This window comes from Danio aesculapii, chromosome 20 (genome assembly GCF_903798145.1).
Source record: "Danio aesculapii chromosome 20, fDanAes4.1, whole genome shotgun sequence".
Taxonomy (NCBI): domain Eukaryota; kingdom Metazoa; phylum Chordata; class Actinopteri; order Cypriniformes; family Danionidae; genus Danio; species Danio aesculapii.
The window spans coordinates 49,702,354-49,725,647 of record NC_079454.1 but is presented as its reverse complement, the minus strand read 5'-3'; the positions used below and the strand labels follow the sequence as shown (position 1 = coordinate 49,725,647).

The 23,294-nt window shown below is 34.9% G+C and overlaps 1 protein-coding gene across 1 annotated transcript; it reads right to left on the bottom strand.

Moving 5' to 3' along the window:
- Positions 1 to 1,151: 1,151 nt before the first annotated feature.
- crnkl1 (crooked neck pre-mRNA splicing factor 1) lies at positions 1,152 to 22,401 on the bottom strand. The gene is made up of 14 exons (XM_056445367.1): positions 22,224 to 22,401; positions 21,620 to 21,772; positions 19,098 to 19,189; positions 16,589 to 16,747; positions 14,855 to 15,021; positions 14,484 to 14,662; positions 14,223 to 14,393; positions 10,229 to 10,420; positions 9,725 to 9,784; positions 8,796 to 8,876; positions 6,896 to 7,135; positions 4,938 to 5,039; positions 4,612 to 4,860; positions 1,152 to 1,581 (listed from the first exon to the last, which is right to left on the bottom strand). Exons 1-14 carry the CDS (start codon positions 22,269 to 22,271, stop codon positions 1,219 to 1,221), a joined length of 2,256 nt encoding a protein of 751 aa, XP_056301342.1. The 5' UTR covers positions 22,272 to 22,401; the 3' UTR covers positions 1,152 to 1,218.
- Positions 22,402 to 23,294: the final 893 nt, after the last annotated feature.

The following is a 23,294-nucleotide window of genomic DNA, read 5'->3' as shown; positions in this document are numbered from 1 at the left end:
TTGATGAACTCAAGGCATAACAATTTATGACAACGTTTCAGATGACTGTTCTAGAACCTACAGCTAATCAATCTGACAGATTCTGGAGTGCATCACAGTTCTAGAGAAAAATATAAATGATCTTAAATAAAACAAATACATTTATAGAGATGGTATACAAGTATATAACTTTACTCACCTGGGAAATGGAAGCCACATGAATGGTTTGTGAGCACAATTAAGTGCACACAGCATCCCATATCATCTGATAATTGTAGAAAATAATCCCAAAAGGCAGCTGACTGTGTAAAGCCACATAAAACAAAACAAAAATACGATGTATATGCCGATTTCACCGGCTAATCAACCATAATCAGCTGAGGTGCAGTGACAGCGACCAGCGAGACCTAGCTGTCACTTAAGTGGCCACGCCCTTAATTATGCAAACTTAATATAACTTAATAAAAACAAAACAGATGAGTTATTTAAAAAAAAAAAAAAAAAAAAAAAAAGAATTCACCCCCTTCACAGTTATCATGAAGGGTAATATTAGCTATATGCACCAAAACAATCTTTTGTACCAGGTTGTTAACATGTTTTTATTAGCTGTAAATTTGGCTAATTTAGCAATGCACTCAGTGAACATCTGGAGTACTTGGAGCCACCCCCTAAAGGCCAGTTGATGAATTGCACTTTCAATTACTTCCATATTGGCTTCACGAGGGACAGCGAGAGGATGCCGCTTGGAAATAATTCACCCCCATCGATCAGCAAAAGGGTAGAAATATGTGTTTTACACGCACACACTTTTAATTAAAATAAAATGCTTTTTTATTTAAAAGTAGAGGCTTGGTTTTTTGTTTTGATACATAATACGTTCTTGTATCCCAAGCAGAAAATCTTCTGAGCGGTCAAATTTAGGTGGTTAGAAACGTAAAGGAAAAAATCCTGGCAGAGAAAGAGTTAAAAGCAACAGATTTAAGACTTAAAAAAAAAGAAACTTCTTACATTGTGCACTGATTAATGGTTCACAATTAATCCAGAATATGCACTTAGACAATATATCAAGCCAATTTTCTCTTCACAACTTATTATTAAGCATATCACAACTATTATTAAGCATATGACAAGCATTTTTTCGTCTATCATAAATAAAAACAGGGCTCGGCACATTTGGTTCGCACCTTTATTTTGTTACAAAAGAAAATAGAGAGACAAATAGGTTCCAACCACAGCGGTTCATTGTTTTTCAGAGTCCGGCTTACTTTGTTCAGTCTTTTCTTTCTGGTCTTCATCACTCTCACCGTCAGAGCTGCTGCTGCTGCTCTCGTCTTCATCATCGCGGTCATCATACTCTTTCTCTGTCTGATTTTCTCTACCGGCCACAGGCTCCTGCTCCTCTGTTTCTGGACTCTCCTGTGTGTCCTTACCTTCAGGAACCTGCTGTTCTTCTTCCTGCTCGTTTTCATCCTCCTCCTCCTCCTCCTCTTGCTGCTGCTGCTTCTTCCACATCTTGGCCATGGCCAGCAGTTTGAGGTTGGGCTGGTTGGCAGCATCTTCGGGGAAGATGTAGTCGTAATATTCTTCCCAACCAGCATCCGACTGATTAAAAAAATAATAATAATAATAGAATGCATTAGTGCCTGGCCACCTTTTCAGCTCTATTAGTTCTGTTTTATTCATATGTACCATAGGGATTTATATATTAAAAAATCATTATTAAAAAAAAATACTCTGTGGTAAAAATGAATGTGTAGTTGACTGTGTTAATATATGAATTATCTTTGTTATGACTTATTTTAATATATTCTTTCACTTTCTTTAGAATAAATACGACCCATACACACACATGCACACACTAAATAGTTTAAATGTTTAGTTCTCCATCCATCCTCAGCTCCTACACCATTGTTTCATTTATTTGAAGTTGTTGCATTTTGTTGCATCATTTTAGTAAATGATGTTCATAAATCTGATGCGCAGAGAATTTTTTACAGAAAAAAAATGGCAACGTGTATCACTGAAAGATGTTAAGGTTTTATTCAGGCCTTAGCATCAAGAAAACACAAGCACTTCACACAGAGGCCGTCCATACTCAACATCAAAAGGCAGCCGGTGCATAAATACACAGTATTTGTTTTTATTTACTCCGTGTAGTTCTGAGAGCTGAGGTGCATATTTAGATTTTCTCTGATGCATCAAGGTAATTGCGCAAAGGCCACTCTCACAAACACGCATACACACATACACACACTTTAATTTGCTGTTATACTCATAACTCCATACAAAATTCAAAAACTAAGCTTTCTTTTGCACAGGACTATCTAAAAGGTTAAGGGTGCCAACTGATGATCAACAGTTAAAATGACTAATTTCACTTCTTCCCAACCGAAAAAACCAGCAACAATCAAAAATGCATGATTATATGATGTCATTGTTTTGCAATTAAAAAATGTGGTTATAATGGAAGTCAATGGGGCAAAAACAGCCACCAACAGTAAATTAGGGAGAAAAAATTACAAATCTTATGCTTCAAAACTATGCAGCAATAGCAATAGCAATCATCCACATATCCAAGACTGTGATAAACATGAAAAAAATCCAATCTATAACTACTTTTTATATTGAAAATACATCATTTTGTGTGTTTTTTCACCAAATCAGAGACATCCTTCATGAATTTGGCAATTAAAGAGATAAAATCCTGTAATTTTTTAAATATTAATCTAATGCATTTGTACAGCAGTTTAATTTAGTGGATGTTTTCATTCTGAACGTAACAAAACGGTAGTAAATTTGAACAGTGCACAAGGATTAATGTATTTTACAAAATTGCTCTATTTTATTATTATTGTATCACTATTATTATTATTATTTATTTTTGCATATGTGTATATATTTTGATGACTCTGTCGGGGATAGGGTGGGTGTTCTTTGGTCGGTGTTTGGTTACTAATACAGAATATACAGTTGAAGTCAGAATTATTAGCCCCCCTTTGAATTTATTTTTCTTTTTTAAATATTTCCCAGATGATGTTTAACAGAGCAAGGAAATTTTCACAGTATGTCTGATAACATTTTTCTTTTGGAGAAAGTCTTATTTGTTTTATTTCGGCTAGAATAAAAGCAGTTTTTACTTTTTTGTAAACTATTTTAAGGTCAATATTATTAGCCCCTTTAAGCTATATGTTTTCGACTGTCTACAGAACAAACCATCGTTATACTTTAACTTGCTTAATTACCCTAACCTGCCTAGTTAACCTACTTAACCCAGTTAAGCCTTTAAATGTCACTTTAAGCTGTATAGAAGTATCTTGAAAAATATCTAATCAAATATTATTTACTGTCATCATGGCAAAGATAAAATAAATCAGTTATTAGAAATGAGTTATTATAACTATTATGTTTAGAAATGTGTTAAAAAAATCTTCTCTCCGTTAAACAGAAATCAGGGAAGAAAAACAGGGGGGCTAATAATTCAGGGGGTTTAATAATTCTGACTTCAACTGTATGCATCACATTTTTGTCTTAATGTTTTGAATCAATAAAGTATCTGCAGAAAAATGAATGCAACACATTATGGCTAAAAGGCTGGAAGTCAAAAAACAAACTGACAAGCTAGAAGGAGAATCACAGCATCGCAAGCTTAACAATAATGTATTTATATGCACATGGAAAAAATTAAGAGACCACTCTAAAATGTTCAGTTTCTCTGGATGTTCTGGGTTTGCTATGCATGTTTTACATGAGAATCTAATATTCGTTTTATTCTATAAAGCTACATTTTAAACAAAAATACTCAATTAGAGATTTTCACTTTTTCCCAGAAAATGGAAATTGGTAAAATGAACTAATGTTAATTCACCAAATATTGGTATTAGATTTTTTGAAGTTCAAAACATCTCTATTGTGTTGTTTAAATATTTAATATAATCTTTTTTGGTGTTTTGACCAATTGTCATTGTAAGCCCTAAATTTCAACATATTAATTTTAATGTTTACAGGAAATGTCAATCAGAGAAACAACTTTTAGCATAGCTGTATATACAGTTGAAGTCAAAATTATTAGACTTTCTGTAAAATTGTTATTCTTTTTCAAATATTTCCCAAGTGCTGTTTAACAGAAAGAAGAGTATTCTCAACATATTTTTAAACACAATAGTTTATCAAAAAAATGAAATACCTATTTCTAAAGAGGGCTAATAATGTTGATTAATGTTATTTTTTTAAAGCTGCCTTTATCCCTTACAAGCTCAAATAAATAAAGACTTTCTCCAGAAGAAAAAATATAATAGGGAATACAGTGAAATTTTACTCACTTGGGAAATATTTGAAAAAGAATTACAATTTCACAGGAGAGCTAATAATTTTGCCTTCAACTGTATATAGATGATGTTGATTCTCTGAAGAAAACCCACCAGTAAACACAACCGTTTTCAAAATAAAATGGCTTCAATGAAACCATATACAATTAGTTAACAACCTCAGAGCTCACAAGCCTGTCTTTAAAGGTGTAATATACCTACGAGCAGTTTTTTTTTCCAGGACAATGTTATACTCCTCATGCTTATGATTAATACTGAAAAAAAAAAACAATGCCTAAAAAAAACAGAAAGCAGCACGAACACTCACCCCGTCCTCCGCTGTGATCTTCCTCCTCTTCTTCACCTTCTCTGGCAGAAGTTTGCGAACTCTCTCCTTGTTGGTGAAGGATCCGAACTCCTCCTCATAGTCCCTCCAGGACTCCAGGAGCATCAGACGCTCCTCTTTCTCCTCGCAGTTCTGCATGCCTTTATTGGCCTCCTCATAGACCTGTCTGCACCTCTGCACGCGGTCATCGGTGTCGATGGACAGCTCAAACTGAGCGTAGCTGATCCAAACCTACAGCACAACAACATTACATTCACGTAGTCCTTAAAGATGAGCATGTTGCATTTGCCACCGTGTTCGATGCTTACTTTGACATGTTGAGTGCGCTGTAACAATCTCTTATACAGTCCTCGTGTGTTGTCGTATTCTTCCTGCTCGATCTCAAAGTCAATGTAGGATTTCCACAACACCTGATGGAGAAAAATACAGCAGACAAACTGTTAGAAACTAGCTTTGTTTAAACATCGCAAGAATTAGATGCTTTGTTTTCAGTGAGGACTTAAGAGAAACTTGTTCATGCTTTTATCAGCAGCAGGGTGGATTACTGTAATGGACTCCTCACTGGCCTTCCCAAAAAGACAGCCAGACAGTTCTAGAAAGCTGCTGCCAGGATTCTGACCAGAACCAGGAAATCAGAGCACATCACACCTGTCCTCAGGTCTTTACACTGGCTCCCAGTCACATTCAGAATATATTTTAAAGTATTATTACTTGTTTATGAATCAGGAAATGACCTAGGAGCTCAATACATAACAGATATGCTCACTGAATACAAACCTAACAGATCACTCAGATCTTTAGAATCAAGTAAACTAGAAATTCCAGGGTGAATCTGCCTCCAGCTACTGCGCCCCCACTGCTGGAACCAACATTAGGCACATTCAAATGAAGACACATCTGTTTAGCTGTGCCTTTACTGAATGAGCACTGTGCTACATCCAACAGATCTTTCTTTTCTTTCCTTTAAAATCCGTTTTAACACATTTTAATCTGTTTTCAATTTTTTTTTTAATTCATTTAATCACTTTTATTTTCTTTCTTTTATGCCTGTTTATGTAAAGCACAAAAATCTAAGTTTTTAAACAACTTATATATAGACATGGACAAAATGGTAGACTTTAATTTTGTCCAGGCCAGTTTCATTAGATTGACTTTAATTAATGCTTCTTTTTAACCACAATTCAAAAGCAATAGCTGATGATTTCCATAAGTATATTTTTGATTAGTCATTACTTTTTTCAGTCTCAAGGTATTTCAGTGACTACTGTAGTTTTGTATTTCTTTAAACAGAAGGGTACCACCAATTTTATTCACATCTGTGTGTGTCTATATGTATATAACAAAGACTAATCGCACAATTATTACAGGTACAACATGAGTCAAGTATTGAACTCATCTGCTCTTGTAAAAATAAACAGTTAGAATCATTATAACAATCACTTTAATGAAGAAAAAAAAAACTACAGCCCCAATTTCAGTCTCTTTTACACAGAGATTCTAGAAAACACATACATAACGCGGCCATGGATTGTTTGAATATGGTTCATTTACACTTCCTACCTGCATGTTCAGCAATTGGTCTAAATAATCATCTGGTGTACTCCATAATCACACCAGAGCTTACTCAACTCAAATGTATAGTAAGTATATCACTACTTATGTGACATTGCAAACTAAAACACCATCAAAGTTAAAAAGAGTGATCTGATGACCTGAAACTGATAGGGGTGTGATGGAAAGGACATTTTCACACAGTCTCCATGATTGCAAATTCAACATTGAAGGCAGTCAAAACAAAGCATGTAATTGCCTGGTGTTGTGATAACAGCAACACAAACAGTGAAATTTGAGTGCTGGAGAGGAGCACCATGCCATCTAGTTTCAGTTTGCATTTTGTACTTTTTTGCTAATAATCGATAATGCACTTTTCTGTGGTTGAAACCAGGGGCGTTGCTAGACAAAGCTCCACTCAAAAAAATACATACATCTATGTTCATGATCAATATCACATGAGTAGCAGTGTGATGTGGCTGTATATCAGCACTTGTGGGAGGCGTGCGTTGGTGTCCCACCAGTGCTGATATACAGCCATATTGCACTTCTGTGAGTGTTTTTCAGATAAACAAGAATGTTTCTCAAATATCCGCAAACATATTATGGTATTTTTATGCTTTAGAAGACTCAAAAGTGTACACACAGCACCTTTCATAAGACCTGGAAGGAACCAGTAACTATAGAGAAAGCGAGAAAGGGGTGTCATTCTGACCTCAGGCATGTCCAGTCGTGGTTGTCCAATGGCCAGCTCGAATATGGCTCTGGAACGGTCTGTGTCCCCCAGGATGGTCTCCAGCTCTGCAAACTTGATCCAGGTGGTGCAGTTTTCCGGACTGAACTCCAGGTATTTCTCGTAGAGTTTCCTGCAGCGGTCAAACTCTCTCAGCTGCAGCTCCAGCTCGATGTAGCCCTTGAACAGTTTGTTTTTGGGACACTTTCCGATGGCTGTGCCCTGATAGGAGAGAGGTCAGAGGTCAAATTTGGAGTAGTAGTATACAGCAATTTTAACGAAAGGTTTTAAACCACTTCAAATGTTGACTACTGTATAAATCGGCACTCATAAGTCTAGGGCTGTTAACCATTTTTATTACACGGCTGTCTGGGAAACTCGATTCTCAGAGGTATGTTATGAATATTGGAGGTATATTATGAGGTATGAACATTACCTCATGTTAGAGATATTCCTAGATAACAACCGCTAAATAACAGGCTCATAGTGGAACTTTGATTGCCAGTGAATACGTTCACATCGATATACTTACATTCACATTCATATGTATCAGATTGTCTGTCACGCCACATTTTATGACTGTTTGGCCCCATCTTGTGACTGAATAATGTATAGGTTTGTATTAGTGTTGTCGCGATACTGGAATTCGATACCAATCAGTACTGTAATTTTAAAAACGTCCATTTCCCACTAATATTTGTGCGCTGTTGAGTGGTTTCTTAAACAGCGCTGATTTGCAATTGTGTTCACATGGTCAACAGAAATGACTGTGATTGGCCATGAAGGTCATCAGTTCACCGAACTCACCACTGTTTACTGAGTGTAACAACACTAGTTTGTATATGCTTCATTCAGCCAGTTTCATTTCTGTCAGCCTTGTGTTTTTGACTGTTTGGCGCCACCTTGTCACAGTGGTAAGTGTGTACTCCATCAGCTGTTTTAGTTCCTGCCAGCTTTGCATTTAAAGAATTAATAAACAACTATGGTTCAAAACTTTGTTTAGTGTCTAATTTTTATGTTTTGTGGCAAGTACCTGTGTAACAAGCAGATTTAAGTACATCCAGGACAGTTTTCACAGAATAAAGCCCTTCAGTCTTACGCCCCATTCACATGGGGCATCAGCAACAACGCCTTTCTTTCACTTTGAATGGGTGACGTCAGGCGTTGCCGAACAGAATTGTGGATCCGTCGGCGCCGCTTTAGTGGCGTTGCTCGCTGCAGAAGTTGGGAATTTCTCAACTTTAAGCGCCAATGAACGCGTCACCCAATCAGATCGCTTTATGCAAATACACCAGCTCAGACAGTAGCCGATTGCAGACTAATTTCATTGGCTGATGCTGCCATTACGATCGCGTCAGCCCCGACTTCAAACACGCCCTCTGTCAAGCGTTGACGTGCTCCTCTTTGCGTCGGGCTCCCGATAAGCAAGTGAGGCTTTATTCTGCGATAACAGCCTCCTGGGTGTACTTTATCCACAGCTTAAAGCCTTATAGCTCAACATGACTCCATTTAAAACAAAAAACTTTACAATAGTAATATTGTGAAATAATACAATGTACAATAAGTGTTTTGTAACTGGGTATACATTGTATTTGTAATGTTTACCATCATTTCTCCAGTACCACATGATATTTCAGAAATCCTTTGGATACAAACATTTATTTTTATCATTACTGTTGATAAAAGTTTCATGGCTAAATTTATTTTTTCAATCATAATATTTTTTTCCTGGATTATTTGATAAATGTGAGATTCCAAACAGCCTTTATTTCAAATCTTTTGTAATACTACATGCCTTCATATTTGCTTTTGAAATACATTAATAGCTTATTGAATTGACTCCAAACAGTAATGTAAAAAATAGAAATCTGAAAACACTCACCAGGCCTCGTCTTGCATTTTGGAGGTTCTTTTGGCGGATTTCAAATTGCCCATATAAGAGCCAAATCTTGGCAAAAGTAAACTGAGTATAAAAAAAAAACACATATGGTTAGTTTAATATATCAAATATTGCAGCCACAGCTAGGCATATGGCTACATAAAACTTTCATATCATGCATGTTCATTCATTCATTTTCCTTTATTCATCAGGGGTTTCTACAGCGGAATGAACCGCCAACTATTCCAGCATCTGTTTTACACAGCGGATGCCCCTCTAGCCGCAATCCAGCACTGGGAAACATCCATACACTCTTATTCACTCTCAAACTACGGCCAGTTTAGTTTATTCAATTCACCTATTGAGCATGTCTTAGGACTGTGGGGGAAACTGGAGCACCCGGAGAAAATCCATGACAAATTCCACACAGAAATGCCAACTGACCCAGCCGGGACTCGAACCAGCGACCTTCTTGCTGTGAGGTGACAGAGCTAACCAATTTATTGCATTATTGAATAGTCACATGTCCAGCCACAGCATGAAGTAAAACCTTAAGCAGTTTTCACAGGTGAAATAATGTCAAAGCATTTTGTTTTAAGTTGTTGCTAATTATGCTCAAAGTTGGAAATTTAGATTGAATAATTAGCTCACCAAAAACGAACCAACGCTGAATGGATTAATCACCCAAAAATTTAAATTTACTCAGCATTTACTCACCTCGGAGCTTAAAACCTGTTACCATTGACATCCATACTAGGAATAATAAATACTAAGGAAATTAAGTGTTACAGGTTTCCAGCATTTTGCAAATAATCTTCTTTTGTGTTCAACAAAAGAAAAAAACAGGTTTGAAACAAGTAAAGGGCGAGTAAATGATGACGAAATTCTCAGTTCTGGGTAAACTATCCCGTTAGATCCATCATTTTATTTACCTTTTTGTGTGGTATAAGCTCCAGACAGGCCTTGTACACCTGCCTCGTTCTCTCAGGGTCCTGAAACAAACCAGACAAAACCATGTGAACCTCTGAGAGGTGATTGATTGATTGATTGATTGATTGATTGATTGATTGATTGATGTTGTTATGCCATATCAGCAGCATTGGCTATATTTATGGCAAAACCTATACTAAATATACAATCATATTGGTTTCTAAATAAACATTCAATTTACAAAATGTATACAAACAACACCACCACCACCACAGAAAAGAGTCATATACAACCTTTAGTTTGATTAATGATAAATATTCTAAAGTTCTTCCAGAATTCCCCTTTTTACACATTTCCCTGAATAAAAACCTTCGCTAATATCATTTAAAAATACACATTCTACACATATACACATCTTAAAATATGTTTATTCATCAAAATATTCTTACACAAGTCACAACCTCAAAATTAAAGTGTAATATTGAGCTCAGTGGTGTCCGTCATACCTTGACCTCCAGCTCCTCGTAGAGAGCGTAGTTAATCCACAGGTAGATGTAGCGTCTCCAGTGTCTCTTCTCTTGAATGGGGGGAATGTTGGCGATCGCTCTCTCATACACTTCTCGAACTGTGTCTGCATCAGCGTCACTCTCCACCAGACGCAGGTAATCAAACCATGCATCATAATTGTGTGGGTTAGCCTGCACAGGAGGAAATAATGTTAATAAGCGATGACACAAAAAAAACATCTGCATGTTTTCAAACATAAATGAAGACTTTTAGCATTAGGCAATTTATATTCATGGCAACACTAACACGTACTAAATATTCAATATAGCATTAACTTTTTCTTAATTATTCACTGTAAAGAATTGAATAAAATAAATATATCAAATGTACATTTAGTTAAATATTTTAATTGCACTAAATGTATATTTTATTAAAAATATTATGCATTTTATATAATACGATATTATTCCGATTAATAAAACTGTCTCCATCTCTCTCCATACATTTTATATACTGTAAGAGTCTTTAAAAATGACTGAGAATCAAAAGAATATTTCACAAATTACTATTCTACAATTCTAGATTAATTTTTTTTAAAGGTGCCCTAAAATGAATATCTGGGTATACAAAGGCATAGTAGAATAATAAGAGATCAGTGTACAGAAATGGGCATACTGTGAGCCTCAGACACCACCGTTTCCTCGTTTTTATGTAAATTCCACGAGTGTAAACAGGACAAAAGGCCAATCAGAACACACCTCAAACAGTGACAAGACTCACGGGCAACATCTCATCATTTGTATGTACTTTAGGTCTTTCATCCAGACCTGACAAGCACTCATATGTAGCTTTGAGATCATTAATATGCACACCTCAGCCTGCGTTTGATAAGCTATATGTTTATGAGTGAGAAAACAATGATGGTTTCCCTCCCTTAGTTTTTTTCAAGCATATATTTAACTTACTATGTATGTGGAACTTTTATTTTGAAATTCCTTACTGTGCATTACTGGGCACTGACTGCTCAAGACAATCGTGCATTCAAAATTCAGAACGCAAAATGCAAGATTTGCAGATTATACATTTATTCATCTCGAGAAGCATAAGGTATGTTTAATTGCCTATTTTTTTATTTTAATCATGTTTATTGTTAAATTTGATGCATATGTTTCAACAAACACATATCAAATTTCTCATCTAGACTGTCATTTGTTCATGCAGAAGTTGATACTAAATCCTTTCTGTTTTCTTTGACAATATGGCAAAATTACAATGCATTACATCTCTATCACTCTTTTGTCAAGTTCAATTATAAGCCATTATCCACTACAGATCTGGTGAGCAACATAGGTTAACGTTACTGTGATGAGTTTATATTTGTCCGTGTTCAGCATACATCATACTGTGTGTGTCTGCCTAAAAGCTGCATGTCAAGAGCAGAGTTTATTAATATTCACGACACGAACCATTCAATTAATGGTTTTATTATATATCTCTTTTCACAATGTAGATTGAATATACGGTCAATGATGGACCTTCTGATTCTGTGGGTATTTTATCGAGAAATAAATGAACATATAAAATAATTTTTGGAGATTTTTTGAACTTACCGAAATGATGATGTAGATATCAAAGAACAATGTTATTTTATATTTATATAACAAGCTTTATTATTTTTACTGATTTAATCCATATACGTTTCATTTAATATATATTTAATATATTATGTACTGTGTGTGTATGTATGTGTGTGTGTGTGATTATATATATATATATATATATATATATATATATATATATATATATATATACACATATATATACATACATACATATATACATATATATACATATATATATACACATTTATATATATACACATACATATACATACAGGGTTTGACATTAACTTTTTTGATCAGCAGCCACTGTGGCTAGTAGTTTTGCAACATTACCAGCCATTTTCACTAGCCACAATTTTATTGTTTTGAAAATATATTTTATACACATAAATATGACTTTGACGTGCTAAAATTACTTGATTTAGATTTTGCGTTATCTCCACATGCCTCCTCATTCATTTCACTTTCTGTGTGTCGTGTTTGAGCTTACTCAATTCTCATGAGCAAATGGGTCATGGTTTCATAGTATTACAATTAGTTTTTATTTCACGTAATTTTCAGAGCTCAAAATGAAGGATTTACCGAATTTATCTCTGACCACACCAAACAAATAATTATTTCTTAGCCACAAATTTTAAATGTGTCAAAACAAGCAAAATATAGCTGTATACTATACTTTAACAAAACATTAATCTGTCCTGGCTAAAGGTCCCAGATCACCAGTTAACTACACCTAAATGGGGAGTTAATCTCCCATTAAAGCAATGTTTTTGTAAAAGATTATAATTAAACCATATTAATGCAAAAGAAATCAGGTAAAACACATACCGTGTGATAATGAAATGATGATCACTCACAAATGGTTAACGTTAGACCCATAAAAATCTGTTCAAAGAATGGTTAAAGTGAAAGCAACCGGTGCTGCTTACAAAAAGACAAATCTGGAACTCTTGAAAGCAGCAAGACTGTGGGTGCATGAGCATCACTTTTTGTCTAGTCTATTTGAAAGAGAACCAATCACATCAGTTGTGTTTCTAGACACAGTTGCTTCACGCAAGAAAACGGGTTGTTAGCGCGAGTGATTATTCTCTCATTCGGTGTTCACCTGCTTTCTATTGCTCGCGTGAACACTATTTTTGTCAGCCGGTTTGCTTCTCAATTCTAAGATCGCCTTTACATGCATATTGGACCATCCTTATTGTCAAACCCTGCTTTTAAGGATTATTCGTGGCTAGTGGGAGTGTCAGTCTTACCTGCCACTGCTGAAATCTACCCGCGGTGTTAATGTCAAGCCCTGTATGTGTGTGTGTGTGTGTATATGTATATATATATATATATATATGTATATATATATATATATATATATATATATATGTATATATATATATATATATATATATATATATATATATATGTATGTATATATATATATGTATATATATGTGTATGTATATATATGTGTATATATATATATGTGTATGTATATATATGTGTATATATATATATGTATATATATATATATGTGTATATGTATATATATGTGTATGTATATATATGTGTATATATATATATGTATATATATATATGTGTATATATATATATGTATATATATATATATGTATATATATATATATATATATATATATATATATATATATATATATATATATATATATATATATATATATATATATATATATATATATATATATATATATATATATATATATATATATATACACACACACACACAGTGGTGTAGTCCTTGCTATACGCACGTATACTCAGTATGCCTACTTTTTTCCAAGAGCTGTTTGGGTATTACGACTTCTGAGGATCATACTCTCGGTATACTCACTTGTTTTGGTGATTAGACTTACCTTTTTTTAATTTTTATGCATTGAGTATTTGAGTTTTTCGAACATCACAATAAATCTGAATGATGTCTTGCTGAAACGTTCAAGTAAAATTGTAAACCCGCATGGGCGTCGCTTTAGCCCTCCTATATTTCCATTCAGCCCCCCTAACACCTTTGCGATTACCTGTACACTACTAAATGACCGCCTCAGTCCCCTTTAAATCTGATATAAAAACGGCAGCAAAATCCCGCTCCTGAACTCGTTTTTTAGTTAGTCAGCAAACCATATATATATAAAATCAAATGAATCAAAGATACAATGACTTTTGTCGTTTCTTTATCTACTTATATATATATATATATATAACCTGAATTAAACTGAAACACAGTGATGTTGTCTGGACAGTCCACACAGCACAATACTAAAGGATTTTTTGTTTAATTATCAAAAATGTGTTTTTTTTTTTTGCCCAGCCAATTACAGAACAATAAACATAAGCCAATGTCACTCACTTTGACCTCCTCTTCGTACTGAAACCTCCTCTTGCTGACAATCACATCCTCGATTCCTCTCCTGTCTCCAAACCTCTTCTCAAACACAGTGTAGTTCTTGAAAAGCTCCTGGGCCTGTTGCTTGGGGATTCTGTCCAAAGCGTATTTATAGATGACTCGAACTCTTTCAAACTAAGAGACAAACAGAAACGATCACGCATGGACAGCAAACACCAGAAGTGTCTCATATTTACTGGACGTCACAAACACAGTAGGTCGTACCTCTTTCTGCTTCTCCTCAAATCTGGCAAAAGCCACGTAGAGATTCTCGCTGACATGTTCTTCACCGAAAAACTCCACGGCTCGCTCAAACACTTTCCTGCCGCGAGCAACATAGCCGTGCTTCTCCTCGAAATGGGCATATTTGATCCAGTTCTTCACCTCAGGATGGACCATCACAAGTGCTCTGCTGTTAAGCAATGCAACTAGAATTTTGTATGTAACAGCTTTGCCTTTTCAAATGATAAATAGTGTAATTAACAGCAATGTATGGAGCCAGCTCAGTCTCTAATAATTCTGCTAATCTCTAATAATTTTGACTTTAACTCTATATTATATTTTTGAAGTGAAACTAATTTTTAATAAAAGGATATAACTCTCATAGATGCTGCGGGCCTTGTCCACCTCCTTATAGCGCAGCTCAAAGTTGATATATGAATGCCAGGCCTGTTCCTCCGGTTCCCACTCCATCCAGCGCTCAAACACCTGCCTGCAGCCCGCGACATTCCCCAGCATCTCCTCCATATATGTGTACTTGTACCTGTGGCACAAACATATGAATAAAAAAATCATTTATGAATGACAAGTATTTATTTAGAAGATGATTTGATCTAAAATGTCTCTAAAAAGAGGAAGAAAACACACATCAAGGATTCAAACAGAAAATATATACAACGTTTGGCCTGTTTACACTTGTTATTAAAGGGATTGTTCACACAAAAATGAAATTCTGTCATTATTTACTCCCCCTTGACTTGTTCCAAATCAATTAGTTTTTTTTTATCTGTTGAAAGCAAAATAAGTTAAATAATGTTGGAAACCTGTAACCATGGACTTCCATAGTAGGAAAAACAAATTTGCAACTCAATGGTTGCAGGTTTCCAACATTCATCACTATATTTTATCTTGTGTTCAACAGAAGAAAGAAACTAAAACCAGTTTGGAAGTAAAAATTTAGCAAATGACAGAATTTAAATTTTTGGGTGAGCTATCCTCTTAAGATTTGTTGATCCGATTAGAAGTGGACCACCATAAATGCAGGCGTAAATTTTTCATTAAATTAATGATTTTATGTTGGAGAGAATAGCCTAGTGGTTAGCACGTCGACACATGGCACCAAGGTGCTCACAGCGCCTGAGTTTGATTCCAGGCTGGAGGTCCTTTGCAGATCCTTCCCCTATCTCTGCTCCCCACACTTTCCTGTCGCTACTGTCCTATACTAATAAATGTGAAAACCCCCGAAACACGCATTTTAAAAATATTCAAATTAAAAAATAATTGTAAATATATTAAAATATCTAAATATATATATATATTAAAATATCTAAATATATATATATTAAAATATCTAAATATATATATATTTAAAAAAAAAAAATATATATATATATATATATATATATATATATATATATATATATTTTTTTTTTTTTTTTTTTTTTTTTTTTGTATAATGACACAGTTTATTAGTTTTGATGTTCTTAAATATTTGTTAAATGAGCTTAATGTAGGAAAGTTATTTATTTATTTTTTAAAGCCATATCAGAAACGTTGACTATATTGATGACAACATTGGTAATAAATATTCAATACATAATTTTCAAACATAACAGTTTCCTATTATAAAAAAATTACAAAAACATTATTAAAAGGTCATAGAAGATCTTTCAATCAGATCTAAGATCTTTTAGTCAGTAAATTTAGACAATTATCTATATAAATGTTAAAATTGTATAAATGCTGTATTAGGAGTATTTTTTTTTACTTTCATTTTTAAATCTTAAAGAATATTTCATTGATTTTACTGCTTTAACATTTACTCATTATATTTAATACAAAACAGCATTTATGACTTATGACATTCAAGTATATAAATTGCAAAACTTTAATTCACAATATATAAAAAAAAAACTAAAAGGTTAAAAAAAAAAAACCTAGACAAACTCCCTTCCTCATCAGTAAAGCTATTAAAGTGGCCAAAAGTGGAAAAATAGATGCATCTAAATTGGAATCTATCTCCCTTATTTATTTGATCCAACTGACCAAAATGAATAACAATGATACCAGGCGTTTATTTAAAAGCATTAGTATTTTGAGATAAAGCATACCAGAACTGATTGACGCGGGGCAGGATGGTTATGGCTCTGTCCCAGATGTTGCGAGCATGATTGACCTGTCGGTTCTTCATCTCCATCTCGGCATACTTCAGCCACAGCGTGATATTGCGGTGATCCACGTCGAGTGCACGCTCGTAGATGGAGCGAGATCTGAAGACAAAGCATCATCATCAAATATTTGTATATCATTCCACCATGTCAGACAACAAATGCTATTTTAATGTCAATATAAGTATTCATATAAAATAATACAGCAAAATCAAACAAATAAACACTACATAAATTAAATACCATTATTTATTTAAATATACCTTACAAATTCTAAAATGGGGAGAGAGAATCCAACCTAATTATCTCAGAGCAAGATTGGTTGAATATCTGCTCTGTACATGCCACTTCCTCCAGCTCTGGAAGAATCTTACTAGATAGTTTATAACCCCCAAGTTAACACATATGCAAACACAGGAGAAGTATAGGGGATGGTGCTGGAGGAAATGTGGGGAAGACTTAGCACAGTAATGTAATGCTGGTAATACAAAACCAAAAAGAATACAAGTAATACTCTTTCGCAACTATTTACCTGGGAATCATTGCAGCCAACTTAATGGTAAAAGACAAGTATTTATTAAAAAATACTTCTAGCAACCAGTAAGAAAACTGTAACTTGAAAGTGGCTACAACTCGAACCCCTTACAAAATCTGAATGATTGAATATTGTATCTAATGTTTAAAATATGGAGAGGATGACTTTTTCTTTAAATCTACAAATGGACAAATACCTGCAATATTAGGAGAAATGGACTGCACTTATGCCTTTACACAGTGTAAACTGATCTTCATATGTATTTGTTAATGTGACCTGTTAGGAAATATGTGACCAGTCAACTGTTTATTAAAGTTCTGAAGTTATAGTAATTTTTTTCTCTTTCTTCATTAAAAAAATAAAATGAAAATAAAAATAAATGTTTCCTGATAAAAACTTTTGCTGAATATGTCTTGAAGTGAGTTTACTTCATAAAAATCTTCCTGCAGTCATTAAATATGGGAAAGTCCAATAAAATATTGCTTACTTTAATAGCAATTAAGCAAAATATCATAATCTATTTAATAATTTAGCGATGTTTTATTGCAATATAAGCAGCATTGGCTATATGCATAGCAACACTTGTACTAAGTATTCTATATATGATTTACAATAATAACTAGGGATGCTCTGATCAGGATTTTTAGGGCCAGTAAGAGTACTGATTCCTCATCATGGTGGTCGGCAGATACAGAGTATCGATTCTGATGCTTCAAGGTTTATATAACTTTAACATTGCATAAAGCACATTTTCCCTCTAAGTACGATACTTAAGTGAGTCAGGCCTCTCTCTCGCGACTGCAGCTGGTCCAGAACGCAGCTGCCAGGCTCTTAACAGGCACAAAAAAACGAGAACACATTACACCTGTACTGGTTTCCCTACACTGGCTGCCAATCCAGTTCAGTACAAAGTTCTGTTGTATATTTTTAAATCCCTCCATGGCCTGGCCCCTGAGTATATTTCTGAGCTAATTATTATACATCAACCTGTGAGATCTCTTCGCTCTAAGGACCGTCTCTATCTGCAAGTTCCATGATCACACTTAAAATGTGGAGGTGATAGAGCTTTCTCAGTAGCAGCTCCAAGACTGTGGAGCGATCTTCCACTCTCCTTAAGAACATCTCCAACTTTGTGTCTTTTAAAGGGTCACTGAAAACACTTATTTTCTTTAGCTTTTAGTCATGTTATGTGAGTTTATGTATTTTGGTTTTTGTGTATATTTGCATGTGTTTTATGTACAGCACTTTGGTACCCATTGTGGTTTGTTGAAAGTGCTATAGAAATACATTGAGTTGAGTTGAGTTGAAGTGGAGCTTTTTCCTCTCCTAAAAGAATAAATGAAGGATGTTGCATATAACCCCTTAAACACGTCTCTTATAACCATTTAGTGTGGACACATGGTCAGAATCAGCTTTACAGAAAATAATAGACTAAACAGATAAAAAATTTGGTAAGAAAAATGACAATGTAATTTGGAAACACTGCAAATGATGGAAGAATAATTCAACATGCCTCAATGAAGAAATAGTTTGGAGTGCATTTTTGATGCATAAGAAGTTCAAATGCATCTTCCTCTGCTTGTAAAGCCGTAAACTAACACTTACGATCGGTTCATGTGATTGGCCAGATAAGAGAGTACCAAACAGGTCATAAAATGTAATTATCGGTCGATCAATCGGAGCATCCCTAATAATAACTGTTTCTTAATAATCATGCATTTTACAAAACAACTTATAAACAACAACACTGATCAAATTTCTTATAAAGTCTTTCAATTTGATCAGTGATAAATACTCTAAAACCCCTTCAGGTTTCAGGGTGTCTTTCACACAATTGATTATTCATCCTGAAGACCAAAAAACAAACTTCAGAGTTCCTGAAATTAAAGTATTACACATTAAAGAGCAGAACCTCACCTCTGGACCTCCTGCAGGCTCTCCTCCCATTGTGCGTACTTGATCCAGTTGCTGATCACAGTTCTGTTTTTCCTGATGTTGTCCTCAAAGCCCTGTATTAAGAAAAAAAAATGTAGAAAAGCAGATGATTCATTTAACTGAGAACTTTTTGAAATACATATACTACTGACAGTGGAATTTTTACTTTATGATGTTAATATAATTGCATGTTTTCTGGACACATACTAAATTAATGACATATTTTCTGCAGATGCAATATGTATATGTAGCTTTTATAGTACAGATCACAATAATAGCATGTGTTTTGGTATGTAGTACATTTATAATATCAGGAGTTTTCAAAAATCAAATGCAAAACATTGACAATACCTATACACTGGTAACACCATGTCGTCAGCAGATGTACCTTGTTGACAGCATATTTAAAGCATGTACATTATGGGTGCAAGATATTGGCAAAAAAAAAACTAAATCAAACATTGCGATATTTTGTTTTTCTGTAATAAATAGTGCGATATGAATACAGGCTCATCAGATGCCTTAACTCTATTTGGGACGTGTTTATTAATTCAGACTGATTGCAATAGGAAATTGAATCATGCAAAAAAAATAATAAACAAAATTACAAGTATTGTTGCTATATAGATTTGTCAAACAGCATTAAGGTACACAAATTGTAAAAGAAAAAAAATCTAATCAAAATAGAACACTGCATCTTCTTCATTGTATAAATCATTTTTAAAAAAAATTTTTTTTTTAAAAGGGACAAATTAGGGTTGGGCCGATAGACTATGCGATCGCCGATGGCCAATAAACTTCACGATGTAGAGCCAGCATCGCAATCCATCGCCCCGCCCCACATTTATATTGATATATCACTATTGATGCATGTCATCTTAATATAGCAATTACGGTCTTTTCATGAGCTGTGTTAGATTTTACATAAAGCTGCCGCTTGCATGGCTGACAGCATAGTGAGGATTAAATGAAGGATTATACAGTACCTCTCGCCCTTAAAATGTGTAGATTCACTGGCAAACGCTGTTACCTGCAAACCACGCCCCACAGACTTTCCAGTGAATGGCGTTAGTTATTTCATAGCGGATTTGAAGCCACTGGAAGTCTTTTATCCACTCTTGGAAGTGTAAATGGTGGATTAACATTCAGCACATGATCATTAATAAGATGTGCCATTATTAGTAATTTAGATGGTTTCTAAAACAAAATCTGTCAGTGTTATTTATATTCTCTCATCTTCAGCGCTTTATGTTTTCGTGGTTGTAGCTCTCCTGTCGTCTGAAGGCAGGAGACATAGACTGAGTGATTGACAGCTGATATTAACCAATCCATTCGTGTTAAGTTCTAGAGCAGTGGGCCAGTAAGAAGAGCGCGAAGGCGGGGCAAGTATTGCGGGCTTTTTTTACTTCAGCAAGTTCACATAACTGTTTTAATCTGTTCCTGAGCGCTACGTTTGCGTTTTTAGGTGCAAAGATGCATTCTGCATCTTCTAAATCCGTGCACGCGATGAGGATTTTGGAGTGAAAACAGGTTGCATGACAACAATTTATGCACTCGCTCAAATGCCTCCAAATATATTTTTAGGTCGCACAGATAAAATTTCGGGCACATATGCAACCAAAACGGTCGAGCCCTCGCCTCTTTACTTGTTATTATTTCCTCATAATAATAATAAAATAAGGAAGTTATCATCAATCACAATACAAATTACAGTGAACTCCAAACGAACTCTTGTCTCCTCCACCAGCTGTTGGAAAAAGCCATAATAACGACACAGATCACTCTGCCTATTCATGCCAGAGTCCCGTGGAAAAAAAAGTGATTGACAGGTGGTAATTTGTGTGTAACTTTATTTATGGTTTGGGTAAAGCAAAGACCATGTGGGTCAGGTAGTGAAAACGGTAGGCTACAATTAATTAATATGTTATGAATTAATTGATATTTAACAACAACCACCTCCACCCCCGCCTATGATGACGATGTCATCGTCCATCATGATGTTTCACATTAGACATCGTACGATGCCAAATTGGTCAACATCGCCCAACCCTAGTACAAATGGTCCAATTTCTCGTGCCTGAATGCTTTATACTTTCTTAAAAATGTTCATACAGTCGCAGACCTTAAAAACACAGGCAGACTCCCACTTTATATATATAAAAAAAAAACTAAGGCTTCTGGTCAACTATAAACTCAATCAAACATTGCATATCCTCTGAGTTTTCTGGATATGCGCTATGATAATGCCCATGTTTTCTAGAGGTTTACCATAATAAAATAATATATTTAAACCATGAACCATGGCAATATCATCTGTTTTATATACATACCATATCAATACCATATTTTCTGAACATCATGACAGCAGTGAGCTCATTCCATAAGCAATTGTGACATTACTGTATATTTTTGAGGCACAAAACCAAGCTTTTAGTACATGCACAGTAATTTACATATGCATATAGTGACAAAAACTGACACAATGGTGATACAACATTTCATACCTTTCTCTTTTTCAGCTTGTAGTCATTGAGCTCTTCTTTATCTGTGATCTTCTGTTTGGGTGGCGGAGGCAGCAGCTCGAGCTCTCGCTCTTTAGCCTCTCTGAGCAGCTGCTCGGCGGTGATCTGCACTTCTGCAGGAGCTTTATTCTTCACCTGAGCACAAACACAAAGCCATTACAAAACAAGACAACCTTTAACTCCTCTGATTACATTTCTATACAGTTGTTATTTCCAGAGTAGCTCAACTTCAAGTTGTTTACATGCTAATGCTAACTAACAGGAGCTTTAAATTGTTCTTCACCTGACCACAAACACAAAACCCATTACAAAGCAAGACAACCTTTAACTCAACTGATACATTTACATACATTATACAGCAGTTAATTATATAGTAGCACAACTTCACGTTGTTTATATGCTAATGCTAACTCACAGAGGTTTATTCCTCACCTGAGCACAAACACATTACAAAACAAAATGAGCTTTAACTCCACTAATTACATTTATATATAATATACAGCAGTTAATCATGAAGTAACGTCAGCACAACTTCACGTTGTTTATGTGCTAATGCTAACTCACAAAAACATCATTTAGGTTTTACCTTCGCCACTTTCGGGATTCTCTGTTTGCCCGCCGCGGTGGACGCCATGATTGTTACACTCGTGACACTTTAATAAAAATAAATTTGACGTATTTTCTTGTGTTTTAAACTTCGAAAAGCCGCTAAAACCTGTAAGGTTAGCGACGTTTCAGTGCCGTGTGCGTCGCGCCTGTCGTGACGCGCGATGACCTTTGACTGCATCTACGTCACGGAGCATCTCACCATGGTTACAACTTACAGGACGCTTGCTAGGCGGTTTACGTTATCAATATATAAAAGATCAGCAGTTTGAGGCTGTTAAAACTCAACTATTTATTATTAGACACTAAAAAGACCTGTTTGTTTGTTTTATGTTGCTTGTATATCGACGTTTCGTCAATGTAAGTGAATGCTCGTTGTTTGCTCGTTATTTTAATTTTTTTTTTTGCCTGTTATTGGTTAACGTTAGTGTCAAAATTCAACATTTTACCTTAATACCTCAACTAAATACCTTAAATATTTGTTATTTATTTGTTTACTGTTAGATATGTTTATTGTTTAATCGAATTTTCTTCAATGTAAATGAATATGTATTTAATTATTTTCATAAAGGTTAGTGACGGGGCTCAAAGTAACGTTAAATATGTTATTTATTTGTTTACTGTTAGATTTGTTTATTGTCCGACTTATCTTCAATGTAATGTTCATATTATCTTCAATGTCTGTTTTGTCCATTTACTAATCATGTATTGCCTGTTATTGTGTATATTCATTCATTAATTCATTTTCTTGTCGGCTTAGTCCCTTTATTAATCTGGCGTCGCCACAGCGGAATGAACCGCCAATTTATCCAGCATTTGTTTGACGCAACGGATGCCCTTCCAGCCGCAACCCATCTCTGGGACACATCCACACACACTCATTCACACTCATACACTACGGACAATTTAGCCTACCCAATTCACCTGTACCGCATGTCTTTGGACTGTGGGAGAAACCGGAGCACCCAGAGGAAACCCACGCGAATGCAGGGAGAACATGCAAACTCCGCACAGAAACGCCAACTGACCCATCCGAGGCTCGAACCAGCGA